Here is a 25,490-nt window from a genome sequence, read left to right on the forward strand (position 1 = left end):
GACCGTGTCCGGGGGGTCAGAGAGCATTGCCATGACTGACCATGTCCAGGGGGGGTCAGAGAGCATTGCCCTGACTGACCATGTCCGGAGGGGTCAGAGAGCATTGCCCTGACTGACCGTGTCTGGGGGAGTCAGAGAGCTTTGCCCTGACTGACCGTGTCCGGAGGGGTCAGAGAGCACTGCCCTGACTGACCGTGTCTGGGGGGAGTCAGAGAGCATTGCCCTGACTGACCTGTGTCCGGAGGGGTCAGAGAGCACTACCCTGACTGACCGGGTCTGGGGGGAGTCAGAGAGCATTGCCCTGACTGACCGTGTCCGGAGAGGTCAGAGAGCACTGCCCTGATTGACCATGTCCGGAGGGGTCAGAGAGCATTGCCCTGACTGACCATGTCCGGGGGTGGGGGTCAGAGAGCACGATGTGCCGATTTGTGTGTGTGGGGAGCGGAGGGGAGGGTGAGGGAAAGTGGTCTTCTTACAGATTTTATATTCTCTAAGAGCTGCGTGAATTTGTTTCCTTATTTCTGGTATTTCAATATCACCGGTAACGCAACTCGAATCAAGTTCATCAAATAAGAAGATTGAGTGAGCCGATTAGAGAACGTGGAACGTGAAGAGCTCGCGGTGCCCAAGGCACAGAAATGGGGGGCAGCATCGCCCCAGGGCCAAGTGTAAATCATTCCACCCAATTCATCGAAGAAATAACCTCAGCGATGGTAGCAGTGGGGGGAGGCAATACTGGTTTGTCAGCTGGCGATGATGGGCAGGTAAAGTGATGTTGCTGGCAGGCTGAGACCAGGTGGGTAAATCCTGGCCCCAGGTGGACCTGCTGTGCCCCCCCCCAGCCGCAGGGTGGGATTTACAACAATGGCGATTGTGCGAGGGCACAGCTTACAGTCACGGTGCCGCACGCAGTTAGACTGAGCTTTGGGAGTGGCCCAGAGTTTGGTGTGTGGGACTAACCAGTGCCCCTGTCTGTACGCTCAGCACTGCCTCGATGGTTGGATTTGAAGCGACTGTTGATGGACAGGTTCTGACTGTGTTGCCAAGTGTTGAGTACTGACGGGGGCAGTGTTTGCTGTTGGACGCGGAGTCACACACAGACGCCTGCCCGCGCAGTGCTGACTGTGGCTCATTGACGGAATGCGTCTTGTTCCGGAACATTCACCGCACAACGGCTAATTTCCCGAGCGCTTTTACCAAGTTGTGTAACAGTCTCGACAATTAATACATTTGCATTCATTCACGTCTGAAAATATGTCAAAACTTCAAGAAGAAAATGTAACTATTAATTATTTTTAAACTTGCACTATGTACAAAGATCCAGAACCCAAGTCAGTGTGGGCCAGTAAAGTTATCAAACAGGGAAAGAATTTGCAATCAACGTGTACTCAGTTAAGCTGTAAGAACAAACCCATGTATTTATATAGCACCTTTAATGTAGTAAACCGTCCCAGGGTGCTTCACAGGAGCGTTATCAGACAACGTTTGACACCATGCCGCACAAGGAGATATTCGGGCCGGTGACCAAAAGCTTGGTCAGAGAGGGAGGTTTAAGGAGCGTCTTAAAGGAGGAGAGAGAGGTAGAGAGGTGGAGAGGTTTAGGGAGGGAGTTCCAGAGCTTGGGGCCAGGCAACAGAAGGCACGGCCACCGATGGTGGAGAGATTATAATCAGGGATGGTCAGGAGGGCAGAATTAGAGGAGCGCAGACATCTCGGGGGTTGTGGGGCTGGAGGAGATTACAGAGATCGGGAGGGGCGAGGGCCATGGAGGGATTTGTAAACAAGGATGAGAATTTTAAAATCGAGGCGTTGCCAGACTGGGAACGATTGTCTGCTCCCAGATAAGGGAGGATTGCGGGGGCTTCTTCCGAGCACAGTTCTAGCCGAAAATACTGGGCTTCTTACCCACATACTTGGGCCAGCTAATTACCCCCCCCACCCCCCACACTCGGCCCAGCACAGTCTCGGCCTTCGAGCCATCCCAACGCAAGATGGGAAACATCTGGCTCACAGCAACAATTTAAAGGGAAGTGGCTGCACATGTTGCAAAAATAGTTTCTGTCTGTAAAATATTTATCAGCTGCCTAGCCATGTGTGTCGGAGTGGGAGGAGGGGTAGGGAGGGGGAAAGGGGAAGGAGGGGTGAAAGGGGAGGGGGCAGGAGGGGTGGGGAAATGGGGGAGGGAGGGGTGGAGGGGAGGTGGTGGAGGGGAGTGAGAAGGGAGGGAGGGGTGGGGAGGGGGTGTGGTGAGGGAGGGGGAGTGGGGAGGGAGGGGTGAAACGGGAGGGGGCAGGAGGAGTGGGGAAATGGGGGAGGGAGGGGTGAGGAGGGGGAAAGGATAGGGGAGGGGGCGGGAGAGGTATTAAGGGGAGGGGGCTAATGAGGGGAGGGGATAATGAGGGGAGGGGACGGAAAGGGAGAGTGGGGAGGGGGAAGGGGAGGAGGAATGGGGAGGGGTAGGGGAATGGGGAGGGAGGGGTAATGAGGGGAGGGAGGGGGAAAGGGGGAAGATTGCCAGGCAAACAAGACACGGAGCCTGTGGGCAAACATTGGGACGACTCAGCATTGACCCTTTGGATGGCGGACAGAGTGGAGACACTGCTACAGGAGGGGATGCAGAGAGGGTGGCTGGTCCTGATTGTCAATCGAGGCGCCAGCCCCCAGAGGCTGCCGTGTGCCAGGCCTGTCCGTTAGCCCCTCACTCCCTCGGAGTGGAGGAAAGGAGGTTGGCCCAACACCAGCCTGCTCTCGTGTCATGTTCCCCCGCCCTCACTCACTCACACACACACTCCCACACAACACAGAGACAAACGTGCGTTTATAGAATAGCTTTCACAACCTCGGGACATCCTAAATGGCTTCACAGACAATGACGTTTCTTTAACAAGGTAGTCAGTGTTATAATGTACAACAACAACTTATGTTTATATAGTGCCTTTAACATAGTAAAACGTCCCAGGGTGCTTCACAGGAACGTTATCAAATGAGCCACATAAGGAGAAATTAGGGCCGGTGACCAAAAGCTGGGTCAAAGAGGGTTTTAAGGAGCGCCTTAAAGGAGGAGAGAGAGGTAGAGAGGCGGAGAGGTTTAGGGAGGGAGTTCCAGAGCTTGGGGCCCAGGCAGCAGAAGGCACGGCCACCGATGGTGGAGCGATTATAATCAGGGATGGTCAGGAGGGCAGAACTAGAGGAGTGCAGATATCTCGGGGGGTTGTGTAACATGCTGCAATCTGACCCCGACTGTAAACTGCAAGAAGTGCCCCCTCCCCCCGCCCCCCATGATCCCTCCGCCCCATCCACCCCATCCCTGCCCCTCTTCCCCGGATCTATCGCCTTTTGTTTGCCATGCTGTGGATCATTCAGTGTTGCACAACTTGCTTGGCTTCCAAATGCCTATCTTATTTTATCTCATTGAAACATAAGATTCTGGGGGGGATTGACAGGGTAGATGCTGAGAGGATGTTTCTCCCGGGCTGGAGAGTCTAGAACCAGGGGTCACAGTCTCAGGATAAGGGGTCGGCCATTTAGGACTGAGATGAGGAGGAATTTCTTCACTCAGAGGGTGGTGAATCTTTGGAATTCTCTGCCCCAGAGGGCTGTGGATGCTGAGTCGTTGAGTATATTCAAGGCTGAGATCGATAGATTTTTGGACTCTCGGGGAATCGAGGGATATGGGGATCGGGCGGGAAAGTGGAGTTGAGGTCGAAGATCAGCCGTGATCTTATTGAATGGCGGAGTAGGCTCGAGGGGCCGACTCCTGCTCCTAATGTCTATGTTCTTGTGCGCCCTGATAATGTGTGGGAGGCCGTTACTTGTAGCCATGTTTCTGTATACACACTGAGTGTATCCCATTGATCTTTTTGTCCAGGTGTAACCTGTGCTGCATTTCCTTTAAGACACATCGCGGTTTACTGCGTCATAATGCCATTATCCACAAGCAACTTCCAACGGACGTTTCGGGAAAGCCTTATATCCAGAACAATCCCACAATTCCCGTTGGCTTCCATGATCTGGGATTCATCGATTTCTCCTGCAGGAAATTCCCCCTCATTTCTCAGGTAAACTTGGTGAATAATGACTGTGTTGGAGAAGATAAATTAGCATTTTCTTTCTCCTGACTCGTGAAATAATTTGTGATGTTAATGTATCTTACCATTTTCCTCCATCCCTTCCCAGGCTTTATAAATAAAGGCATTGAGTGCAAAAGCCAGCAAGTTACGCTAAACCTGTTACTAAATATATTCAAAAAGGAGTTAGATGTAGTCCTTACTACTAGGAGGATCAAGGAGTATGGCGAGAAAGCAGGAATGGGGTACTGAAGTTGCATGTTCAGCCATGAACTCATTGAATGGTGGTGCAGGCTCGAAGGGCCGAATGACCTACTCCTGCACCTATTTTCTATGTCTATGTCTATAAAACACTAGTTAGGCCCAACTGGAGTATTGTGTCCAATTCTGGGCACCACACTTTAGGAAGGGTGTGGAGGCCTTAGGGAGGGAGCAGAAAAGATTTACGAGAATGGTTCCAGGGATGAGGGACTTCAGTTACGGGGATAGACTGGAGAAGCTGGGGTTGTTCTCCTTGGAGCAGAGAAGGTTGAGGGGAGATTTGATCGAGGTGTTCAAAATCATGAGGGGTCAAGACAGAGTAGATAGAGAGAGACTGTTCCCATTGGTGGAAGGGTCGAGAACCAGAGGACACAGATTTAAGGCGATCGGCAGAAGAACAACATGAGGAACCTGCCCTCATTTTTTACGGAGCGAGTGGTTAGGATCTGGAATGTGCTGCCTGAGAGGGTGGTGGAGGCAGACTCAATCGTGGCTTTCAAAAAGGAGTTGTATAAGTACCTGAAGGGAAAACATTGCAAGAATTTGGGGAGAGAGCGGGGGAGTGCGACTGACAGGATCGCTCTTCAAAAGAGCGGGCGCAGATTCGATGGGCCGAATGGCCTCCTTCTGTGCTATCCGATTCTAGGATTCTAGGATTTTTCTCCCTGATACTCTCATCTTACAACTCCCCCCATTCTCGCTCCTGAGGACAACGAGTCCTGATGGGGGGCAATTCTGTTGGTAACAACACTCTGCTGACTCACCAATTTGGCCCTGCACTTTGAGTGGTATTGGGATATCAGAGCCAAGCCCCAACCTGCTCTCATTTGACGACTACTTATGCGTGCTTTTCATTAGAAATTAATGGCAATCAGGAGCTGCAATCCTGCCCAACAGCTCTCTACCCAGGCCAAAATTGCCAAGAGCCAACACGAGCCAACTCCGGGACCTGCTTCCTCAGCAGCAGGCATCACACCTTGGCCCATAAAGTCGGTGTTGCTCAGTAATATATCACACCGTCTGGTTTGGGTACTACCAGGACCACTTGGCTCCAAATCTCATTATAGTCTTGGTCCAAACATGGACAAAAGAGCTGAATTGCAGAGGCGAGGTGAGAGTGACTGCCCTGTCACTGACATCAAGGCAGCATTTGACCAAATGTGGCATCAAGGAGCCTGAGTAAAGTCAGTGGGAATCGGGGGAAAACTCTCCACTGGCTGGAGTCATACCCAGCACAAAGGAAGACGGTTGTGGTAGTTTGAGGTCAATCATCACAGCCCCAGGACATCGCTGCAGGAGTTCCTCAGGGCAGTGTCCTAGACCCAACCATCTTCAGCTGCTCCATCAATGACCTTCCCTCCGTCATAAGGTCAGAAGTGGGGATGTTCGCTGATGATTGCACAGTGTTCAGTTCCATTCACAACTCCTCAGATAATGGACAGTCCATGCCCGCATACAGCAAGACCTGGACAACATTCAGGCTTGGGCTGATAAGCAGCAAGTGACATTCGCACCACACAAGTGCCAGGCAATGACTATCTCCAATAAATGAGAGTCTAACCAACTCCCTTTGACATTCAAAGGCATTACCATCACCAAATCTCCCATCAACATCCTGGGGGTCACCATTGACCAGAAACTTAACTGGACCAGCCACATAAATACTGTGGCTACAAGAGCAGGTCAGAGGCTGGGTATTCTGCGGTGAGTGTCTCACCTCCTGACTCCCCAAAGCCTTTCCACCATCTACAAGGCACAAGTCAGGAGTGTGATGGAATACTCTCCACTTGCCTGGATGGTGCAGCTCCAACAACACTCAAAGCTCAACACCATCCAGGACAAAGCAGCCCACTTGATGGTCACCCCAGCCACCACCTTCAACATTCACTCCCTCCACCACCGACGCCCCCTGGCTGCAGTGTGCACCATCTACAAGATGCACTGCAGCAACTCGCCAAGGCTTCTTCGGCAGCACCTCCCAAACCCGCGACCTCTACCCCCTAGAAGGACAAGGGCAGCAGGTCCATGGGAACACCACCACCTCCACGTTCCCCTCCCAGTCACACACCATCCTGACTTGGAAATATATCGGCCGTTCCTTCATCGTCGCTGGGTCACAATCCTGGAACTCCCTCCCTAACAGCACTGTGGGAGCACCTTCACCACACAATAAATGCCGGCCTTACCAGCGATGCCCACATCCTGTGAATGAATTAAAAAATGTACATTTACTCACTGAGTCATAAGAACATAAGAGAACATAAGAATTAGGAGCAGGAGTCGGCCATTCGGCCCCTCGAGCCTGCTCCATTCAATAAGATCACGGCTGATCTTCGACCTCAACTCCACTTTCCCGCCCGATCCCCATATCCCTCGATTCCCCGAGAGTCCAAAAATCTATCGATCTCAGCCTTGAATATACTCAACGACTCAGCATCCACAGCCCTCTGGGGCAGAGAATTCCAAAGATTCACCACCCTCTGAGTGAAGAAATTCCTCCTCATCTCAGTCCTAAATGGCTGACCCCTTATCCTGAGACTGTGACCCCTGGTTCTAGACTCTCCAGCCGAGTCATGGAGTGGAGGGAAATTCTCATTATTTTCAGTGACTTACAGTAAATTTCCATCGGAGCATTTCCTTATAGAGCAGAGCCTGTGATATCACACCAGTTGGGGGTGTGTGACTATGAATGGGGCGGGGGGGGTAATTGCCCCGACAGGCAGCAGACTGAGTGTGAGGGACATCCAGCAGCCCCTTGACAAGGAGATGTGGAGCAGAGGTTCCCATGTGAGCAGCACCTACGGCAGGAACTGCAGAACCTTTCCGATACGCAAGCGACTTCCAGGAAAATGTCTTCAAAAGCTCCGTCCAACTTTACCCGACAGTCATTTGAGGGCACCCGCTTTAACCATCGCTGGGAATGGATCCCTTCCCGACTTGTGCAGCCCACGAGTGGCGGGCAGGAGCAGGAATTGTCTTTAGTCCACCAGGCAGAGATGGTGCAAATTGCATCCCTTGACCGCTCTGCATGTATGGAGGTTTCCGATGGCAACACAGGCCGACACACCGGTCAGTCAGCTCGGCTAATTGCTGCTCGATTTCAGTTCCATCGCTGTAATGTATTTGCTTCATGGGCTCTTTAAGAATTCATACACATTGCTATTAAGAACTAGTTGGTTTATTAATAAAGGTTTAACAATCACACTAAACATTACCGGTTCATCCACCAGGCTCACAACCACCTGCCCCATCGTGGATCCCCCGAACCCAACTGGCTGGGGTTTTATTGAGTCTTGTGAACATCACGTGACTGGCTAAGCCACTCACAATGCAACAGCTCTACAACTATTTTGTGTAGGAACATTAATACAAGTGCCCCCTGATTAAAGGGGGGGGTCACACTCCAGGAACTTTCAATCAAGTGCCCCGTTAGCAACAGCTCCACAAACCTGCTCACCGGTGCAGACATTACAATTACCATTCCGGTTTGGAGTGCAAACTGGGCAGCAGCAACACTAATTCTCCCTGTTCCTGATGTGGCACTGGTGCTGATATAGAAAGCACGTTAAACAGCCTCTCCATAATATTACCTTTCAAAATCATTCCATCACAAATATATGCAAAAATACAGAGGAGGATTTTCACACGTTACGCGATCGTGCTCCCAACGCAGGAGCTATCGTGACGAGAATGCAACTGGAGAATCTGGTCCGCACTCGGTGTGGGGTTAAGGGTTTCTCCCACCGCTGGTTTTAATGGTCAGTAAACCGGAAGGGCGGGGAATTGGGGAACACGGACCACATGTCATCTTCCCCCATCGGGGCTATTGGATATCGGCATGGTAACAGAAACATAGGGAGGAACAGCAAAGAGGGCATCAGATAGCCATGAAAAGGGCAGGGTCATTTGTTAAAGTCAGGATGTACCATTTGAACGGGATTGTGTGTCCTTGGAAACACAATCGACTGTAGAAAATAATCACACGGGCGAATGGAGTGTTGGCCTTTATATCTAGAGGACTAGAATACAAGGCTGTAACTGTACAAAGCCCAAGTTAGACCACACCTGGAGCACTGTGAGCAGTTCTGGGCCCACACCTGGAGCACTGTGAGCAGTTCTGGGCCCACACCTGGAGCACTGTGAGCAGTTCTGGGCCCACACCTGGAGCACTGTGAGCAGTTCTGGGCCCCACACCTGGAGCACTGTGAGCAGTTCTGGGCCCACACCTGGAGCACTGTGAGCAGTTCTGGGCCCACACCTGGAGCACTGTGAGCAGTTATGGGCCCCACACCTGGAGCACTGTGAGCAGTTCTGGGCCCACACCTGGAGCACTGTGAGCAGTTCTGGGCCCACACCTGGAGCACTGTGAGCAGTTCTGGGCCCACACCTGGAGCACTGTGAGCAGTTCTGGGCCCCACACCTGGAGCACTGTGAGCAGTTCTGGGCCCACACCTGGAGCACTGTGAGCAGTTCTGGGCCCACATCTGGAGCACTGTGAGCAGTTCTGGGCCCACACCTTAGGATGGATATTTGGAAAATCATAATGCAGTCAAGCAGAGTCAGCATGGTTTTATGAAAGGGAAATCATGTTTGACAAATTTGTTGGAGTTCTTTGAGGCTGTAACGAGCAGAGTAGATAACGGGGAACCAGCGGATGTGGTGTATTTGGATTTCCAGAAGGCATTCGATAAGGTGCCACATAAAAGGTTACTGCACAAGATAAAAGCTCACGGGGTTGGGGGTAATATATCAGCATGGATAGAGGATTGGCTAACTAACAGAAAACAGCGAGTCGGGATAAATGGGTCGATTTCCGGTTGGCAAACAGTAACTCGTGGGGTGCCACAGGGATCGGTGCTGGGGCCTGAACTATTTACAATCTATATTAATGACTTGGATGAAGGGATCGAGTGTAATGTAACCAAGTTTGCTGAAACAAAGCTTGGTGGGAAAGCAAGTTGAGAGGAGGACACAAAAAATCTGCAAAGGGATATAGACAGGCTAAGTGAGTGGGCAAAAAATTTAGCAGATGGGAGTATAATGTGGGAAAGTGTGTAACAGGCTCGAGGGGCTGAATGGGCCTCCTCCTGTTCCTGTGCAACAGACTCGAGGGGCTGAATGGCCTCCTCCTGTTCCTGTGTAACAGGCTCGAGGGGCTGAATGGGCCTCCTCCTGTTCCTGTGCAACAGACTCGAGGGGCTGAATGGCCTCCTCCTGTTCCTGTGTAACAGGCTCGAGGGGCTGAATGGGCCTCCTCCTGTTCCTGTGTAACAGGCTCGAGGGGCTGAATGGGCCTCCTCCTGTTCCTGTGTAACAGGTTCGAGGGGCTGAATGGCCTCCTCCTGTTCCTACGTTCCTTATTTGGCTTCACATGTATATAGTTTCATTGTGCAGTAAATAAGTTGAAAACTTCACAAGTAAGGGGCTGTGCACATTGGGCTGCAACACCCTGTGCATGGTGTAGGGGTCTTGTGCATGGTGTAGGGGTCTTGTGCATGGTGTAGGGGTCTTGTGCATGGAGTAGGGGGCCCTGTGCATGGAGTAGGGGTCTTGTGCATGGAGTAGGGGGCCCTGTGCATGGAGTAGGGGGCCCTGTGCATGGAGTAGGGGGCCCTGTGCATGGAGTAGGGGGCCCTGTGCATGGAGTAGGGGGCCCTGTGCATGGAGTAGGGGGCCCTGTGCATGGTGTAGGGGGCCCTGTGCATGGTGTAGGGGGCCCTGTGCATGGTGTAGGGGGCCCTGTGCATGGAGTAGGGGGCCCTGTGCATGGTGTAGGGGGCCCTGTGCATGGTGTAGGGGTCTTGTGCATGGTGTAGGGGGCCCTGTGCATGGAGTAGGGGGCCCTGTGCATGGAGTAGGGGGCCCTGTGCATGGAGTAGGGGGCCCTGTGCATGGTGTAGGGGTCTTGTGCATGGTGTAGGGGGCCCTGTGCATGGTGTAGGGGGCCCTGTGCATGGTGTAGGGGGCCCTGTGCATGGTGTAGGGGGCCCTGTGCATGGAGTAGGGGGCCCGACATTGACTGTCACTGGGGGACCTGTGTTTGATTCCAGCCCCAGTGGATTGGTCGACGTTCTCTGTCCAATGACTGTCAGCATCTTGCGTGGAATGGGTTTGAGCAATCTCCCATCCATTGTCCGACGGGCATTTTGATTTGGTGACCGATTGGCAGCACCCAGCGGTTGTGGGGATTAGAATAATGTCACACTGGGCCGTAGAGCTTGGTGTTCAGGCACATGATGGGGGCAGAAGGAGATTTACTCTGCATCTGCTGGTGCTTCAAACTCTCCCTCCCACTCACTATCCTCGATTTAAGGAGCATAAAATTCACCAGTAAATGTCCCTTTGTTAGACTAACCAATCCAGAGCCCCCGTTCCACACCGGTGTCCCGAATGTACAGCTGACGGGGTGTTTCTGTCTGAATGGAAAGCTGTGCTGCCGTCTTGCCTTCATGTCTGTTATTTTGGTTGTTTTCAGGTCTGGTCTGAGGTGAACCTGCGGAGATGCACCAGCAAGTTTCACCGCTTCGTCTGTGAGATGTGTAACAAAGCCTTCCCAATGCTGGCTGCACTCAGCTTGCACATGGAGACTCACAGAGGGCAACTGGGAGGGGGCCACCGCAGGCCGGAGCCTCAGCAGCCTCTCAAGGTGGACCTGAAGCAGAAAGCCTTCATGGCATCGTTGGGCCTACAGCACGCCAAAGAGGTTAAGACGGTGAAACGGGAGAGGAACACCGAATTTGATATCCACGGTATCTGGGTAGAAACAGCCCAGTGGAACCTACCTCAGGAGACCAACTGTGCTACTGTGAGGGGTCAGGTGCCTTTGGACCTGGCTTCCCTGGGAGCCACCCTGTCTTCTCTCTCCCCACTGCAAGACAAGGTTAAGATTCTGGCCTTGCAGCCGTTCCAGAAAGGTTTTATAATCCAGCCTGACAGCAGTATGGTGGTGAAGCCAATCTCCAGTGAGGCGGCCATTGAACTAGCTGACATCCAACAGATCCTGAAGATGGCTTCCTCGGCCCCGTCTCAGATCAGTCTTCCGCCGCTGTCCAAGGCGCCTTCCATCCCCACACAGTCCATTTACAGGCAAATGCCCCCACTAAAGCCAAAGCCCCTGGTCACCCCGTGCACTGTCGTGGTGGCTTCTACTCCGCCCCCCCTCATGAGCGCCCAGCAAGTTTCCCCTGGGGGCATCAGTCCCAACCTCCCCCCTCCCCCACTGAAACTCGTCAAGTCGGCGCCCGAATCAGCGTCCGTTCCTCAGGACCTGAAGTTAAAGTCCGTCAACGGGTCTCAGCCCTTCCTTCAGCCCAAGACCGAGCCCTTGAGTCCAATTGAAATGAAAACTCAACTTGAGCAAGACAGCATTATCGAGGCGTTGACGCCTTTGGAAATCAACAGAGCGATCAAACAGGAGGTGATGGACGGAGACCTCAAAGCCATGATGACCGGGGCACCTAACAAGAAAGTCCCAGCGTTGAAGAAAGTCTTGTATCCCTGTCGCTTCTGTGAGCAGGTCTTCGCTTTCTCTGGCGTTCTGAAAGCTCACATCCGCTCACACCTGGGCATCTCGCCGTACCAGTGCAACATCTGCACGTACATCGCCGCCGACAAGGCGGCCTTAATCCGCCACCTCAGAACGCACAGCGGAGAGAGGCCGTTCATCTGCAAGATCTGTCACTACCCCTTCACGGTGAAAGCAAACTGCGAGCGGCACCTGCGTAAGAAGCACCTGAAGATGAACAGGAAGGACATTGAGAAGAACATCGAGTACGTGCAGAGTCACGCGGCCGAGCTGGTGGACTCCTTCTGCTCGCCGGACACGGTGTGCAAGTACTGCGGCGAAGACCTGAAGTATTATCGGGCACTGCGGCTCCATCTCCGCACACACAGCAGCTCCCAGAAGAAGCCCTTCGAGTGCAAAGAATGCAGTGTGGGCTTCTCCACCAAGAACAACTGCATCCGTCACATCCTCAAGCAACATACCCACGTGGAGGAGAAGGAGATTGAGAAGCACATCCTGTTGGTCGACTGCCTGGCGGGCGAGAATGGTGCCGTGTCGCCAACGTTCTCGGAGGAGAGTGTCTCGGCCGACGGCTCTCCACTGCCCTACAAGGAGCCACACAATGGCTTCCTGCACGGGCCCCTGCCTCAGACCCCCCTGAAAATGGAGCCGCTCAGCATCTTCTCCATGGACCTGGACCAACCACTGGACTTCTCTCAAAAGACCAGAAGTGTGACTTTGCACCCATACAAGGCCGAGAGCCACTTGCTGCGGAGACTAACTGCACCAATCACGCCGTTTGACAGCGCCATGGAGCCCATGGACTTGTCCGTTCCCAAGCACCTTGGGAAGGAGACAGCAAATGCGGAAAAGGAGAACAAGGAGAAGAACCAGATCGCAGTCAATGGCAGCTCCTTTAACTGTCAGCAGTGCCCGGCAACTTTTCAAGCCAAAGTCAACCTCGACAAGCACATCGGCACAAAACATTCTCCACCGTTGCAGGGTCCGATTCCCGGCCTGGGTCCCGCAGGCTTCCCCGCCGTGATCCCAAGCACCAGCCTCCTGCGCCCTCTAAGACCCAAACCCCCTCCACCACTACTCCTGCCCAAGCCTGCAGCTGCCAAGGAGCTTCCACCCTTGGCCTCCATCGCTCAGATCATTTCCTCCGTCTCGTCCGCTCCGGCCTTGCTGAAAAGGGAAGTCACGGAGAGTGCGGAGATGACGCACTGCGCCTCTTTGTCTGACAAAGCAGAGGACCTAAAGACATTGCCCGCGACACAGGCTGCCTCCCAGTCCGAGCCCAGCAACAAGGAGCGTGCGGCCGAGAAAGCTGTGATGGGCATGGTGGGACCAGGCAAGAGGAAGAGGAGGAGGCAGGGGATTAAGTACAAAAGGATTCGACCCAATGTAAACAGCAGCGTAGAGCCGGAGTCCAGTGGCGAATTCGCCAGTGTGGAACGCATGTTGGCCACCACCGACACCAACAAATTCAGCCCCTTTCTTCAATCCGTGAACATCAAAGAGGAACACAATAAAGATGAACAAATTACAGAGGAAAAGGACAAGAGAGACATAAAGATCCTGAAGGGGAAAAAGAATTCCTACTCGAACTCGGTGCAAAAGATTACTTGCCCTTACTGCCCACGCCTCTTTCCTTGGGCTAGTTCCTTGCAGCGGCACATGCTGACACACACAGGTAAGGAGACTGTGCACATAGCAGTATTTCCTGGTCAGTGACGTCATTGTGTCTATCCCTGGAAATAAATACTGCTTCTGCTCTTGCGGCCATGACCTTGCGGGAACCGATAGCGCCACAATACCTCAGTCAACTAGCTACCCGATGAGTGAGCCGAGACTCCCGAGTGTCTGTTCAACATTGGCAGGGCGAGGGGGATCATCGCTCAACATTTACACACGTGTGAGGCCCTGGATGGGGCCCAACCACGGGCCTAGTGCGGAGGTCGTCAGTCACGGGATGTGGGCGTCGCTGGCAAGGCCGGCATTTATTGCCCATCCCGAATTGCCCCTTGAGAAGGTGTTGGTGAGCTCCCTTCCTCACAACTGAGTGTCTCGCTGGGCCATTGCAGAGCGAAGTTAACCACATTGTTCAGGACATTGCGGCTCAGGGCAGCAGATTGCCTTTCCAAAAGGACATCAGTGAACCCGATAGGTTTTTACCACAATCCGGTAGTTCCATGGTCACCATTACTGGCACTGCTTTTTATTCCAGATTTTTTAAATTAAATTTAAATTCCCCAGTGGGATTTTAACTCACATCCTGGATCATTAGTCCACGCCCCTGGATCACTCTGGATTATGTAAGAAATAGGAGCAGGAGTCGGCCATTCAGCCCCTCGAGCCTGCTCCGCTATTCAATAAGATCATGACTGATCCGATCATGGACTCAGGTCCACTTTCCCGCCCGCTCCCCATAACCCTTCACTCCCTTATCATTCAAAAATCTGTCTATCGCCGCCTTAAATATATTCAATGACCCAGCCTCCACAGCTCTCTGGGGCAGAGAATTCCACAGATTTACAACCCTCTGAGAGAAGAAATTCCTCCTCATCAACATTTTAAATGGGCAGCCCCTTATTCTGAGACTATGCCCCCTCGTTCTAGATTCCTGTCCAGCCCCCTCAGAATCTTATACATTTCAATAAGATCACCTCTCATTCTTCTGAACTCCAATGTGTAGAGGCCCAACCCGTTCAAGCTATCCTCATACGACAATCCCCTCATCTCCGGAATCAACCTCATAAACCTTCTCTGAACAGCCTCCAATGCAAGTATATCCTTCCTTAAATACGGAGACCAAAACTGTACGCAGTACTCCAGGTGTGACCTCACCAATACCCTGTACAGTTGTAGCAGGACTTCCCTGCTTTTATACTCCATCCCCCTTGCAATAAGGGCCTTCCTGATTACTTGCTGTACCTGCATACTAACTTTTTGTGTTTCATGCACAAGGACCCCCAGGTCCCGCTGTACTGAAGCACTTTGTAATCATTCCCCATTTAAATTATAATTTGTTTTTTTATTTTTCCTACCGAAGTGGATAACCTCACACTTTCCCACATTTTAGTCCCGATCTCTTTGTAGATTCTTTGCGTCATCCTCACAACTTGCTTTCTCACCTTTATTTGTACCATCAGCAAATTTGGCTGCATTACTTAGTGACCCAGTAACATCCTGTAACAGCACCATCTCCGTGAGCAGCAAAGTGAGCCCAGCCCGAGACATTTGCTGATTCCTGCCCTGTGATGCTGGTCTGCCCATTGAGACATGGGATTGGTCGCAGGGCCTGTGAAACAGTCAGTAAAGGTGCATCCTTCCATCCGCAAAATGACAATTAGTCTGAGCCACTGCCACAACGAGTGACCTCACCCTTTCGAGTGATGAAAGTCATTTGTAATCCTTTGTAAAATGGACATATTCCACCCCCCACCTACCACCACCAGCAGAATGTTTGCAAAAATAACAAATGGGGAATGTACAAAACGCGCCAAAGCTTTTTAGCACTTGCAGTGTTCCTAAAACACAAGGAAAAGATTTCCAATGCTGTTGATCTTGTGTGGCTGCTGCTCGGGTTGGGCCAACGTGAGTATTGTCTTTTTGGACATCATGCCCAATGTCATCCAACCATTGATGGATTAATGAAGTTCAGCGAAGACGTGCATTCACTGACTGACTTTTATTCGATGTTTTTTCCTGCCGTGGTTCAATGTGAGATTTGCCGCCAGTGAGTTTTTCAGGGCGGTGCGTTGGGTCTTCGCAAATGTTGAGCAAGTGATCGCTCAGCTCCTGCTCACTAACGGAGCCTCATCCCTCCGCAAACCCTTCGCCACACACCCAGTCCCTCTGATGGTCAACAGGAGGAAAGGATTGGGGAGAAGGGGGCAAACTCTGCTTGGGGGCGTGACTTATCTGACCACAGTATTCCCAGGGTAGCTGGGCGAGGGGCTGATGATTAATGAACTTGGGTCTACAGTTGTTCCGTGGGCCACGGGCCGGACTTTGCTCCCACTGCTCACCAAATGACCCAGTGAGTGAGAATTGCAGGTTGGTGTTCTGCGGATCCCCGTCACACACAGCTCCGTTTTACTGAGCTCAGAGTCGATGGTGGGACATGATCAACAAAATCTGTCCTCGGGGCTGGGGGAGAGGGAGGGACGGAGAGTGGGGTCACATCACTCATTTCCCCACATGTTAACTTCTCAACATAAGGCCATTTGATCAGGAGCAGAAGCAAGTGGTTCTCCATTGGGAGGGAAAGATGGAAATTCTGGAGTGAATCCTCCCCCATCCCCATCGCCCCCTCCCCCCATCATTCCCATTCCGTCATTCCCCCTCCCCCATCCCCCCCATCACGCCCCCGTCCTCCCCCCCCCCCGTCGCCCCCTCCTCTCCCCATCGTCCCTCCCCTGTGCCCCTTGCCCCCCCATTGTCCCTACCCCCCCATCCTCCCACCCCCTTCACTCCCGTCCCCACCACTTCCCCCCTCCGCCCCGTCCCGTCCCCCGCTATCTCCCCCACCCCCGCCTTCCCTTGGTGCACCAACACCATGTATCCTCGTGGTGGGCACGATGGGCGGAATGGCAGCCTCCTGTGCTGTGAGTCCCAGGGCCGCACATCGCTCAGACTTTCCCGGCCCCTCTTCTATCACTGGGCCCTCGCAGGAGGATCTGTCACGTCTTTTGAGAGAGGAATAAAATGGTCTTGGTTGGCCTCAGGGGAAAGGGGTGGGGGGGAATGGAGTTGGGGGAGAGTGGGGGAAATGGGGTGGGGGTTGGGGAGGGAGAGGTTGGGGGGGCGGGGGTGGGAAGAACCACAGCCAATCAGCCATCTCTGCATTTGTAGTCATAGCAAGTGTCCAATAAAAAATGACAGAGTGATATTCCACAGAAGCTGGGGTCCCGTGCCAGAGTGAGCCTGGGGGGGGAGCGCAGTGTGCGTACGTTTGGTGCATCAACTGTCCAACCTTGTGGCAGGCCCGTGTCTGTCGTCCACGCCCACACCCTCGCCGGGCGCCGTGTTTGATGCAAAGGGGCCACTCAACATCACCACGGTTACAGGTGTAAGCCAAAGGCAAGAGCTGTCGTAGGTTGGGGAGTCTGAAAATACATAAAGAGAAACAAGCCGGAGGTGCTGAGCTGGGGGCGGGGGGGGGGGGCGATATCCTGGACACAATGGGGGAGGGGGGTTAGACTGAGTGTGGGGGGGCAAGGGGGGGTTAGACTGAGTGTGGGGAGCGAGGGGGGGGTTAGACTCAGTGTGGGGTCGAGGCGGGTGTTAGACTGAGTGTGGAGGGGTTAGACTGAGTGTGGGGAGCGAGGGGGGGGTTAGACTGAGTGTGGGGGACGAGGGGGGGGTTAGACTGAGTGTGGGGAGCGAGGGGGGGGTTAGACTGAGTGTGGGGAGCGAGGGGGGGTTAGACTGAGTGTGGGGGCGAGGGGGGGTTAGACTGAGTGTGGGGAGCGAGGGGGGGTTAGACTGAGTGTGGGGGCGAGGGGGGGTTAGACTGAGTGTGGGGAGCGAGGGGGGGTTAGACTGAGTGTGGGGGCGAGGGGGGGTTAGACTGAGTGTGGGGAGCGAGGGGGGGTTAGACTGAGTGTGGGAGCGAGGGGGGGTTAGACTGAGTGTGGGGGGGTTAGACTGAGTGTGGGGGGCAAGGGGGGGTTAGACTGAGTGTGGGGAGCGAGGGGGGGGTTAGACTGAGTGTGGGGGGCAAGGGGGGGTTAGACTGAGTGTGGGGAGCGAGGGGGGGGTTAGACTCAGTGTGGGGTCGAGGCGGGTGTTAGACTGAGTGTGGAGGGGTTAGACTGAGTGTGGGGAGCGAGGGGGGGGTTAGACTGAGCGTGGGGGACGAGGGGGGGGTTAGACTGAGTGTGGGGAGCGAGGGGGGGTTAGACTGAGTGTGGGGGCGAGGGGGGGTTAGACTGAGTGTGGGGAGCGAGGGGGGGTTAGACTGAGTGTGGGGGCGAGGGGGGGTTAGACTGAGTGTGGGGAGCGAGGGGGGGTTAGACTGAGTGTGGGGGCGAGGGGGGGTTAGACTGAGTGTGGGGAGCGAGGGGGGGTTAGACTGAGTGTGGGAGCGAGGGGGGGTTAGACTGAGTGTGGGGGGGTTAGACTGAGTGTGGGGGGCAAGGGGGGGTTAGACTGAGTGTGGGGAGCGAGGGGGGGGTTAGACTGAGTGTGGGGGGCAAGGGGGGGTTAGACTGAGTGTGGGGAGCGAGGGGGGGGTTAGACTCAGTGTGGGGTCGAGGCGGGTGTTAGACTGAGTGTGGAGGGGTTAGACTGAGTGTGGGGAGCGAGGGGGGGGTTAGACTGAGTGTGGGGGACGAGGGGGGGGTTAGACTGAGTGTGGGGAGCGAGGGGGGGTTAGACTGAGTGTGGGGGCGAGGGGGGGTTAGACTGAGTGTGGGGAGCGAGGGGGGGTTAGACTGAGTGTGGGGGCGAGGGGGGGTTAGACTGAGTGTGGGGAGCGAGGGGGGGTTAGACTGAGTGTGGGAGCGAGGGGGGGTTAGACTGAGTGTGGGGGGGTTAGACTGAGTGTGGGGGGCAAGGGGGGGTTAGACTGAGTGTGGGGAGCGAGGGGGGGGTTAGACTGAGTGTGGGGGGCAAGGGGGGGTTAGACTGAGTGTGGGGAGCGAGGGGGGGGTTAGACTCAGTGTGGGGTCGAGGCGGGTGTTAGACTGAGTGTGGAGGGGTTAGACTGAGTGTGGGGAGCGAGGGGGGGGTTAGACTGAGTGTGGGGGACGAGGGGGGGGTTAGACTGAGTGTGGGGAGCGAGGGGGGGGTTAGACTGAGTGTGGGGGGGTTAGACTGAGTGTGGGGGGCGAGGGGGGGGTTAGACTGAGTGTGGGGAGCGAGGGGGGGGTTAGACTCAGTGTGGGGTCGAGGCGGGTGTTAGACTGAGTGTGGGGGGGGTTAGACTGAGTGTGGGGAGCGAGGGGGGGGTTAGACTGAGTGTGGGGGACGAGGGGGGGGTTAGACTGAGTGTGGGGGGCGAGGGGGGGGTTAGACTGAGTGTGGGGGGGTTAGACTGAGTGTGGAGGGCGAGGGGGGGGTTAGACTGAGTGTGGGGGGGGTTAGACTGAGTGTGGGGGCGAGGGGGGGTTAGACTCAGTGTGGGGTCGAGGCGGGTGTTAGACTGAGTGTGGGGGGGTTAGACTGAGTGTGGGGGGGTTAGACTGAGTGCGGGGGGTGAGGGGGGGGTTTAGACTGTGTGTGGGGGGGTTTAGACTGAGTGTGGGGGGCGAGGGGGGGTTAGACTGAGTGTGGGGGGGGTTAGACTGAGTGTGGGGGGGTTAGACTGAGTGTGGGGGGGGTTAGACTGAGTGTGGGGGCGAGGGGGGGTTAGACTCAGTGTGGGGTCGAGGCGGGTGTTAGACTGAGTGTGGGGGGGTTAGACTGAGTGTGGGGGGGTTAGACTGAGTGTGGGGGGTGAGGGGGGGGTTTAGACTGTGTGTGGGGGGGGGTTAGACTGAGTGTGGGGGGTGAGGGGGGGGTTAGACTGAGTGTGGTGGGTTTAGACTGAGTGTGGGGGGTGAGGGGGGGGTTTAGACTGTGTGTGGGGGGGGGTTAGACTGAGTGCGGGGGGGCGAGGGGTGTTAGACTGAGTGTGGGGGCGAGGGGGGTTAGACTGAGTGTGGGGGGGTTAGACTGAGTGCGGGGGGTGAGGGGGGGGTTTAGACTGTGTGTGGGGGGGGTTAGACTGAGTGTGGGGGGTGAGGGGGGGGTTAGACTGAGTGTGGGGGGTTTAGACTGAGTGTGGGGGGGGGTTAGACTGAGTGCGGGGGGGCGAGGGGGGTTAGACTGAGTGTGGGGGCTGAGGCGGGGGTTAGTCTGGGTAGCTCAGACCTGCTCAGCCTCTCCAGCTCTCTCTGCTTGTTGTTTGCAGATTCCCAGTAGTCTGTTTGTGTTGTTCAGTCGGTGTATCGGGAAGAGAATGGCTTTTCACCGGCCATTCTAGAGAAAGGAGCTTCATCCTAAAATCAATCCCACGTTTTGAAAGCGACAATTCCTGAGCGAGCGGTTCAGTGGGCTGTTTACTGCAACTGTACTCTTCACATTGCCTGACGATCCCAGGCCAGGAGTGATCGACACAGACCTCAACCCCCGCCATCACTGCAGTGCTTTGGGTGAAATCGCATTGTGTGGTATTAGGAACAGAAAGTGCTGTCGACCAAACCGGTCAGACATTCGATCAAACATTTATTTTAAACGTGTTAATGCTCACCCCTCCCTATCTCTGTAATCTCCTCCAGCCCCACACCCCCCGAGATGTCTGCGTTCCTCTAATTCTCCCTCCTGAACATCCCTGATTATAATCACTCCACCATCGGTGGCCGTGCCTTCTGTTGCCTGGGCCCCAAGCTCTGGAACTCCCTCCCTAAACCTCTCCGCCTCTCTACCTCTCTCTTCTCCTTCAAGACGCTCCTTAAAACCTCCCTCTTTGACCCAGCTTTTGGTCACCTGCCCTAATTTCCCCTTATGTGGCTCGGTGTCACATTTTTTATCTCATAACACTCCTGTGAAGCGCCCTGGGATGTTTCACTACGTTAAAGGTGCTATATAAATACAATTTGTTGTTAAAATATTGGGCAGAAGACTCCCACACCAGTGTATTAAACCATTCTGTGCTAATATCACACAGCCGATTCCAGCCCAGGCAGCCTAAAGGACACATTCTGTCCCCAGGGAGGTACTGCACTCGGGGAAAGCTGTAGCCTGACGTTTTAAATTCTCAGCGCACCGGATTTGATTTTTTTTTTGGTTCTTTATTGCAGTGAAGCGATTTAACAGCATAGTTACTGTTGCTACGCAGGTATTGAGATTGCATTGTAGAGTAACCTGGGGCTGTGTGAGTATGTTACTCATTGACAGCGTCACAAGGCCCTAAAGTAACAGCTTCCTGCCCTCGAGCTAAAATGTGCGATGTTTGGGGTTTTGTTTTGTGAGTAAGTTGGCATGCTATTTAATTTGGGAGAATTGTAGAAATTGTTATAAGTAAACACCGCTTAACTGGTGTTTTTTGTTTAATTTATAAGACAATGCGATTGTCAAGAACTGCATAAATAGCTATTTTTTTTGTTTTTTTTTATTTTGTTTTAACAAAAGGTCAGAAGCCCTATCCCTGCCCTAAATGTGATGCGTTCTTTTCTACCAAATCTAACTGTGAACGCCATCTCTTGCGCAAACATGGTGTTGCCAACCGATCACTGCGAAGAAATGGGCTGATTGCCAGATCCAAGTCCCTGGGAAACACAGGTAACTATCAGAGAGCCTGTTGTAGTCAGTGTGCTGTGTTATGCTCATTGTGAGGGAGAGCGCTCCAGGGAGGGGGGAAGCAGGGAGGCTTTCCGCAGCAAGGGGGCAGCAAAAACCATACCGTCCCGTGAGAGAGAGAGAGAGAGAGAGAGAGAGAGAGACCCTCACTCACAAACACTTGCTAAAAGTACTGTACATCTTCTGGATTGAAGGAGCTCTGTCCTTTGTGCGGGGAGAAAAAGCCTTTGTTGTGTCTGTTTATCATTGCACAGTGTGATGGCATAAGTCGTGTCAGAATTCACTTACAAGCAACGTCGTGTGATAAAATAGTGCACGTTTCTGGCTCTTTGATCCTCTTCACAAATCCCAAACCATCGGTATCCAAGGCTTTCTGCACAGAGGCATTGTCCCTTTAAGCGGTCGGGCCTGTAAGTTTTAAAGAGCAATTGGAGAAAATAGCACAGGTGTGTGTCCCAGTCGGCACTTCTTGAACCCCTGATTTCCGCCGTCTAAAATTCCCAAATTACTGACGCTCTAAGTGACAGACTAAACTTTGCAAAAGCAGGTTCCCTTCCCCTGATGGCTCCTTTCTCTCAGGTAGTTCCCATTGCACGGTGAAAGTACGTCTGGCTTGCTGCATAAAAACGCAGAAATCACAGGGAAAGGGCGACACATTTCTCCCGGACGTTTACCTGTAAACCTCCTTGTATTTTGGCTGGGATCTGATTGACCTGCCTCAAGCTGTACGGCTTACCAATGTAACTCTGTGCCTTATCCTGGCATTGACATGGAGCCAAACCGGTCACGGTGCGATAGTCTGCGAGGCGTGACGGCACTTTGGTGATGTTTGACGGCGGTGGTTGGTCTAAGCCGGACTTGCCGATATTGTGCAGCGTCGGGCACAGGGCGAATCAGGAAAATGTTCAGGGGTTTTATTTCTAAGATGTGGCAGCTGTTTGCATTGCTGACGCATGTTTGTGTGTGTGGTGATCCGCAGGTAACCATTCTGAACCGGAGACAGGAGCACCCCCAACATCACCGGCTGTGGCCCCAGCGTCTTCCCCCAGCGGCAACCAGGGGGCACCAGCGGACACGAGCGACGCCACGGGGAAGCTGCTGGCGGACTCTGCTGAGAGAGGCCGAAGGAAGGACGGCAAGTTGGAGGAGGAGGAGCCTGATGAGGACGTGCAAAGTAACAAGAGCCTGGACCTGAACTTTGCCAGCAAGCTGATAGACTTTAAGCTGGGGGGTCACGGCGGGGGTCACGGCGGGGGTCACGGTGGGGGTCACGGTGGGGGCGAGGGCGCACAGCAAGAGGAGCGCCACAGCTGCAGCGTCTGCGGAAAAACCTTCAAGTACGCCGCCACCTTATCGCGCCACAAGAAGGCCCACGCCGGCGAGCACCAGAGAGAGGGAAAGGCCGGCAAGAGGGGCCCCAGACGGGCGCCCGGCGTCGAGGCCACGGAGCCAGCCACCGAATCCGCCACGGTCCGCCAACGGGCGGCCGAGAGCCCGGAGGGTTCAAAGGCCAAGGCGGACGCGTTGCCGCGGGACAGGGCGAAGCTGAACCCTGAGGAGACGGAGAACGCGGGCAAGGCCGCGGGCAAGGCCGAGGGCAAGGCCGCGGAGGCGGAATGTGCCGGTAAACCGGGCGGTGGCCAGGACAGTGATCACAGCGTGGGGGAGGCGTCCGGCGAGCACCAGGACCTCAGGAAAGCCGCGGCCAGCAGCTCGGCCAAGGCCGACAAGCGGAAGAAGATCTGCACCGTGTGTAACAAACGCTTCTGGTCGCTGCAGGACCTGACCCGCCACATGAGGTCACACACAGGTAAGGAATGTCCATTACCGCCTTACAGTCACGTTATCGCGGAGCCCGAGACTGCTGCTCACCACACCGCCAGAGCGTGGCTCACGCCGCAAATACTGCACTTCCTTCTTTTAATAATAATAACAACCTGCATTTATATAGCGCTTTTAACGTAGTAAAACGTCCCAAGGTGCTTCACAGCCGTGTTACAGACAAACAGATAACATAGAAACATAGAAAATAGGTGCAGGAGTAGGCCATTCGGCCCTTCGAGCCTGCACCGCCATTCAATAAGATCAAGGCTGATCATGCAACTTCAGTACCCCATTCCTGCTTTCTCTCCATACCCCTTGATCCCCCTAGTAGTAAGGACTTCATCCAACTCCTTTTTGAATAAATCGGACCACGAGCCACAAAACAAGAAATTAGGGCAAATGACCAAATACTTGGGCAAAGAGGTCAGTTTTAAGGAGCATCTTGAAGGAGCAGAGAGAGGTAGAGAGGCGGAGAGGTTTAGGGAGGGAGTTCCAGAGCTTGGGGCCCAGGCAACAGAAGGCACGGCCACCGATGGTGGGGCGATTATAATCAGGGATGGTCAGGAGGGCAGAATTAGAGGAGTGCAGACATCTCAGAGGGTTGTGGGGCTGGAGGAGATTACAGAGATAGGGAGGGGCGAGGGCCATGGAGGGATTTGTAAACAAGGATGAGAATCTTGAAATCGTGGCGTTGCTTAACTGGGAGCCAATGTAGGTCAGCGAGCACAGGGGGTGATGGGTGAGCGGGACTCGGTGCGAGTTAGGACACGGGGCAGCGAGCACAGGGGGTGATGGGTGAGCGGGACTCGGTGCGAGTTAGGACACTGGGCAGTGAGCACGGGGTGATGGGTGAGCGGGACTCGGTGCGAGTTAGGACACGGGGCAGCGAGCACAGGGTGTGATGGGTGAGCGAGACTTGGTGCGAGTTAGGACACTGGGCAGTGAGCACGGGGTGATGGGTGAGCGAGACTTGGTGCGAGTTAGGACACGGTCAGTGAGCACGGGGGCCAGGGGGGGTGGGGGTGGTGGGGTCTGAGGGAGGGGAGCTGGGGCGAGGGGAGCAGGGGGGGGAACGGGAGTGGGGGCGGGGGGATTGGATGGGCCCTTATATTCCCTGCGGGTCACAGCCGGGGAGGTTTCGGGGGTCTGAGCGCACGGTGAGCCTGGTAACAAAACGTCGGGTCATTATTTGTTTGTTCAATGTATTCCTTGGAATATTGTGGAATCAGTATAAATGGCCCCTCTCCCCCGACGGTCACTGGGGGGGGAGCCGGTTTGTGGGGCACCCACTCAGACCAAGACTGTCGAGGGAGGGGTGGTGTGGCGGTGGGTGGGGGGAGTGAGGGGAGGGAGGGAACTGGGTAGGGAGGTGGGGGGAAGGGAGAGGGGGAGGGGGCTGGGTGGGGGGGTGAGGGAGGGGGCTAGGTGGGGGGGATAGGGAGGGGAGGTGGGGGGTGAGGAGGGGGGAGCTCGGTGGGGAGATGGGGGAGGGGAGGGGGGAAGGGAGAATGGAGCTGGGTGGGAGTGGGGGGAGGGGAGGTGGAGCTGGGTGGGAGTGGGGGGAGGGGAGGGGGAGCTGGGTGGAGGTGGGGGGAGGGGGAGGGGAGCTGGGTGGGGGGAGGGGAGGGGAGGGAGGGTGCTGGCTGGGGAGCTGGGGGGAGGGGGGAGGGGAGGGAGGGGGTGTGGTGGGGGGAGGGGGGATCTGGGTGGGGGTGGGGGATGGGGAGGGGGAGCTGGGTGGGGGGAGGGGGAGCTGAGTGGGGGTGGGGGGAGGGGAGGGGGGAGCTGGGTGGGGGGAGGGGAGGGGAGGGAGGGTGCTGGCTGGGGAGCTGGGGGGAGGGGGGAGGGGAGGGAGGGGGTGTGGTGGGGGGAGGGGGGATCTGGGTGGGGGTGGGGGATGGGGAGGGGGAGCTGGGTGGGGGGAGGGGGAGCTGGGTGGGGGTGGGAGGAGGGGAGGGGGGAGCTGGGTAGGGGTTTGGGGAGGGGGGAGCTGGGTGGGGGGAGGGGGAGCTGGGTGGGGGAGGGGGAGGGGAAGCTGGGGGGGGAGGGGGGAGCTGGGTGGGGGTGGGGGGAGGGGAGGGGGGAAGCTGGGTGGGGGTTTGGGGAGGGGGGAGCTGGGTGGGGGAGGGGGAGCTGGGTGGGGGAGGGGGAGGGGGGAGCTGGGGGGGAGGGGGGAGCTGGGTGGGGGAGGGGGAGGGGGAGCTGGGGGGGGAGGGGGGAGCTGGGTGGGGGAGGGGGGAGGGGGAGCTGGGGGGGAGGGGGGAGCTGGGTGGGGGTTTGGGGAGGGGGAGCTGGGTGGGGGAGGGGGGAGCTGGATGGGGGTTTGGGGAGGGGGGAGCTGGGTGGGGGGAGGGGGAGGGGGAGCTGGGTGGGGGAGGGGGGAGGGGGAGCTGGGGGGGGAGGGGGGAGCTGGGTGGGGGTGGGGGGAGGGGAGGGGGGAGCTGGGTGGGGGTTTGGGGAGGGGGAGCTGGATGGGGGAGGGGGGAGCTGGGTGGGTGCTGATACAGCTCAGTGGGAGATGCCTGTTTGGGCCTAGACCCGGC

The 25,490-nt window shown here is 55.3% G+C and overlaps 1 protein-coding gene across 4 annotated transcripts in view; it reads left to right on the forward strand.

Moving 5' to 3' along the window:
- The window catches only part of rreb1a (ras responsive element binding protein 1a), a 306,278-nt gene that overhangs the window by 269,657 nt on the left and 11,131 nt on the right, over positions 1–25,490 (forward strand). For 3 of the 4 annotated variants that reach the window (XM_070880283.1, XM_070880284.1, XM_070880285.1), the window contains exons 8-11: positions 3,869–4,058; positions 10,804–13,528; positions 20,956–21,105; positions 22,103–22,933. In XM_070880283.1, the coding sequence (XP_070736384.1) occupies positions 3,869–4,058; positions 10,804–13,528; positions 20,956–21,105; positions 22,103–22,933 (3,896 nt within the window). The remainder of the gene's footprint in view (positions 1–3,868; positions 4,059–10,803; positions 13,529–20,955; positions 21,106–22,102; positions 22,934–25,490) is intronic. The other variant, XM_070880287.1, reaches the window with a different exon arrangement.

Source organism: Pristiophorus japonicus, chromosome 5, assembly GCF_044704955.1.
Source record: "Pristiophorus japonicus isolate sPriJap1 chromosome 5, sPriJap1.hap1, whole genome shotgun sequence".
Taxonomy (NCBI): domain Eukaryota; kingdom Metazoa; phylum Chordata; class Chondrichthyes; family Pristiophoridae; genus Pristiophorus; species Pristiophorus japonicus.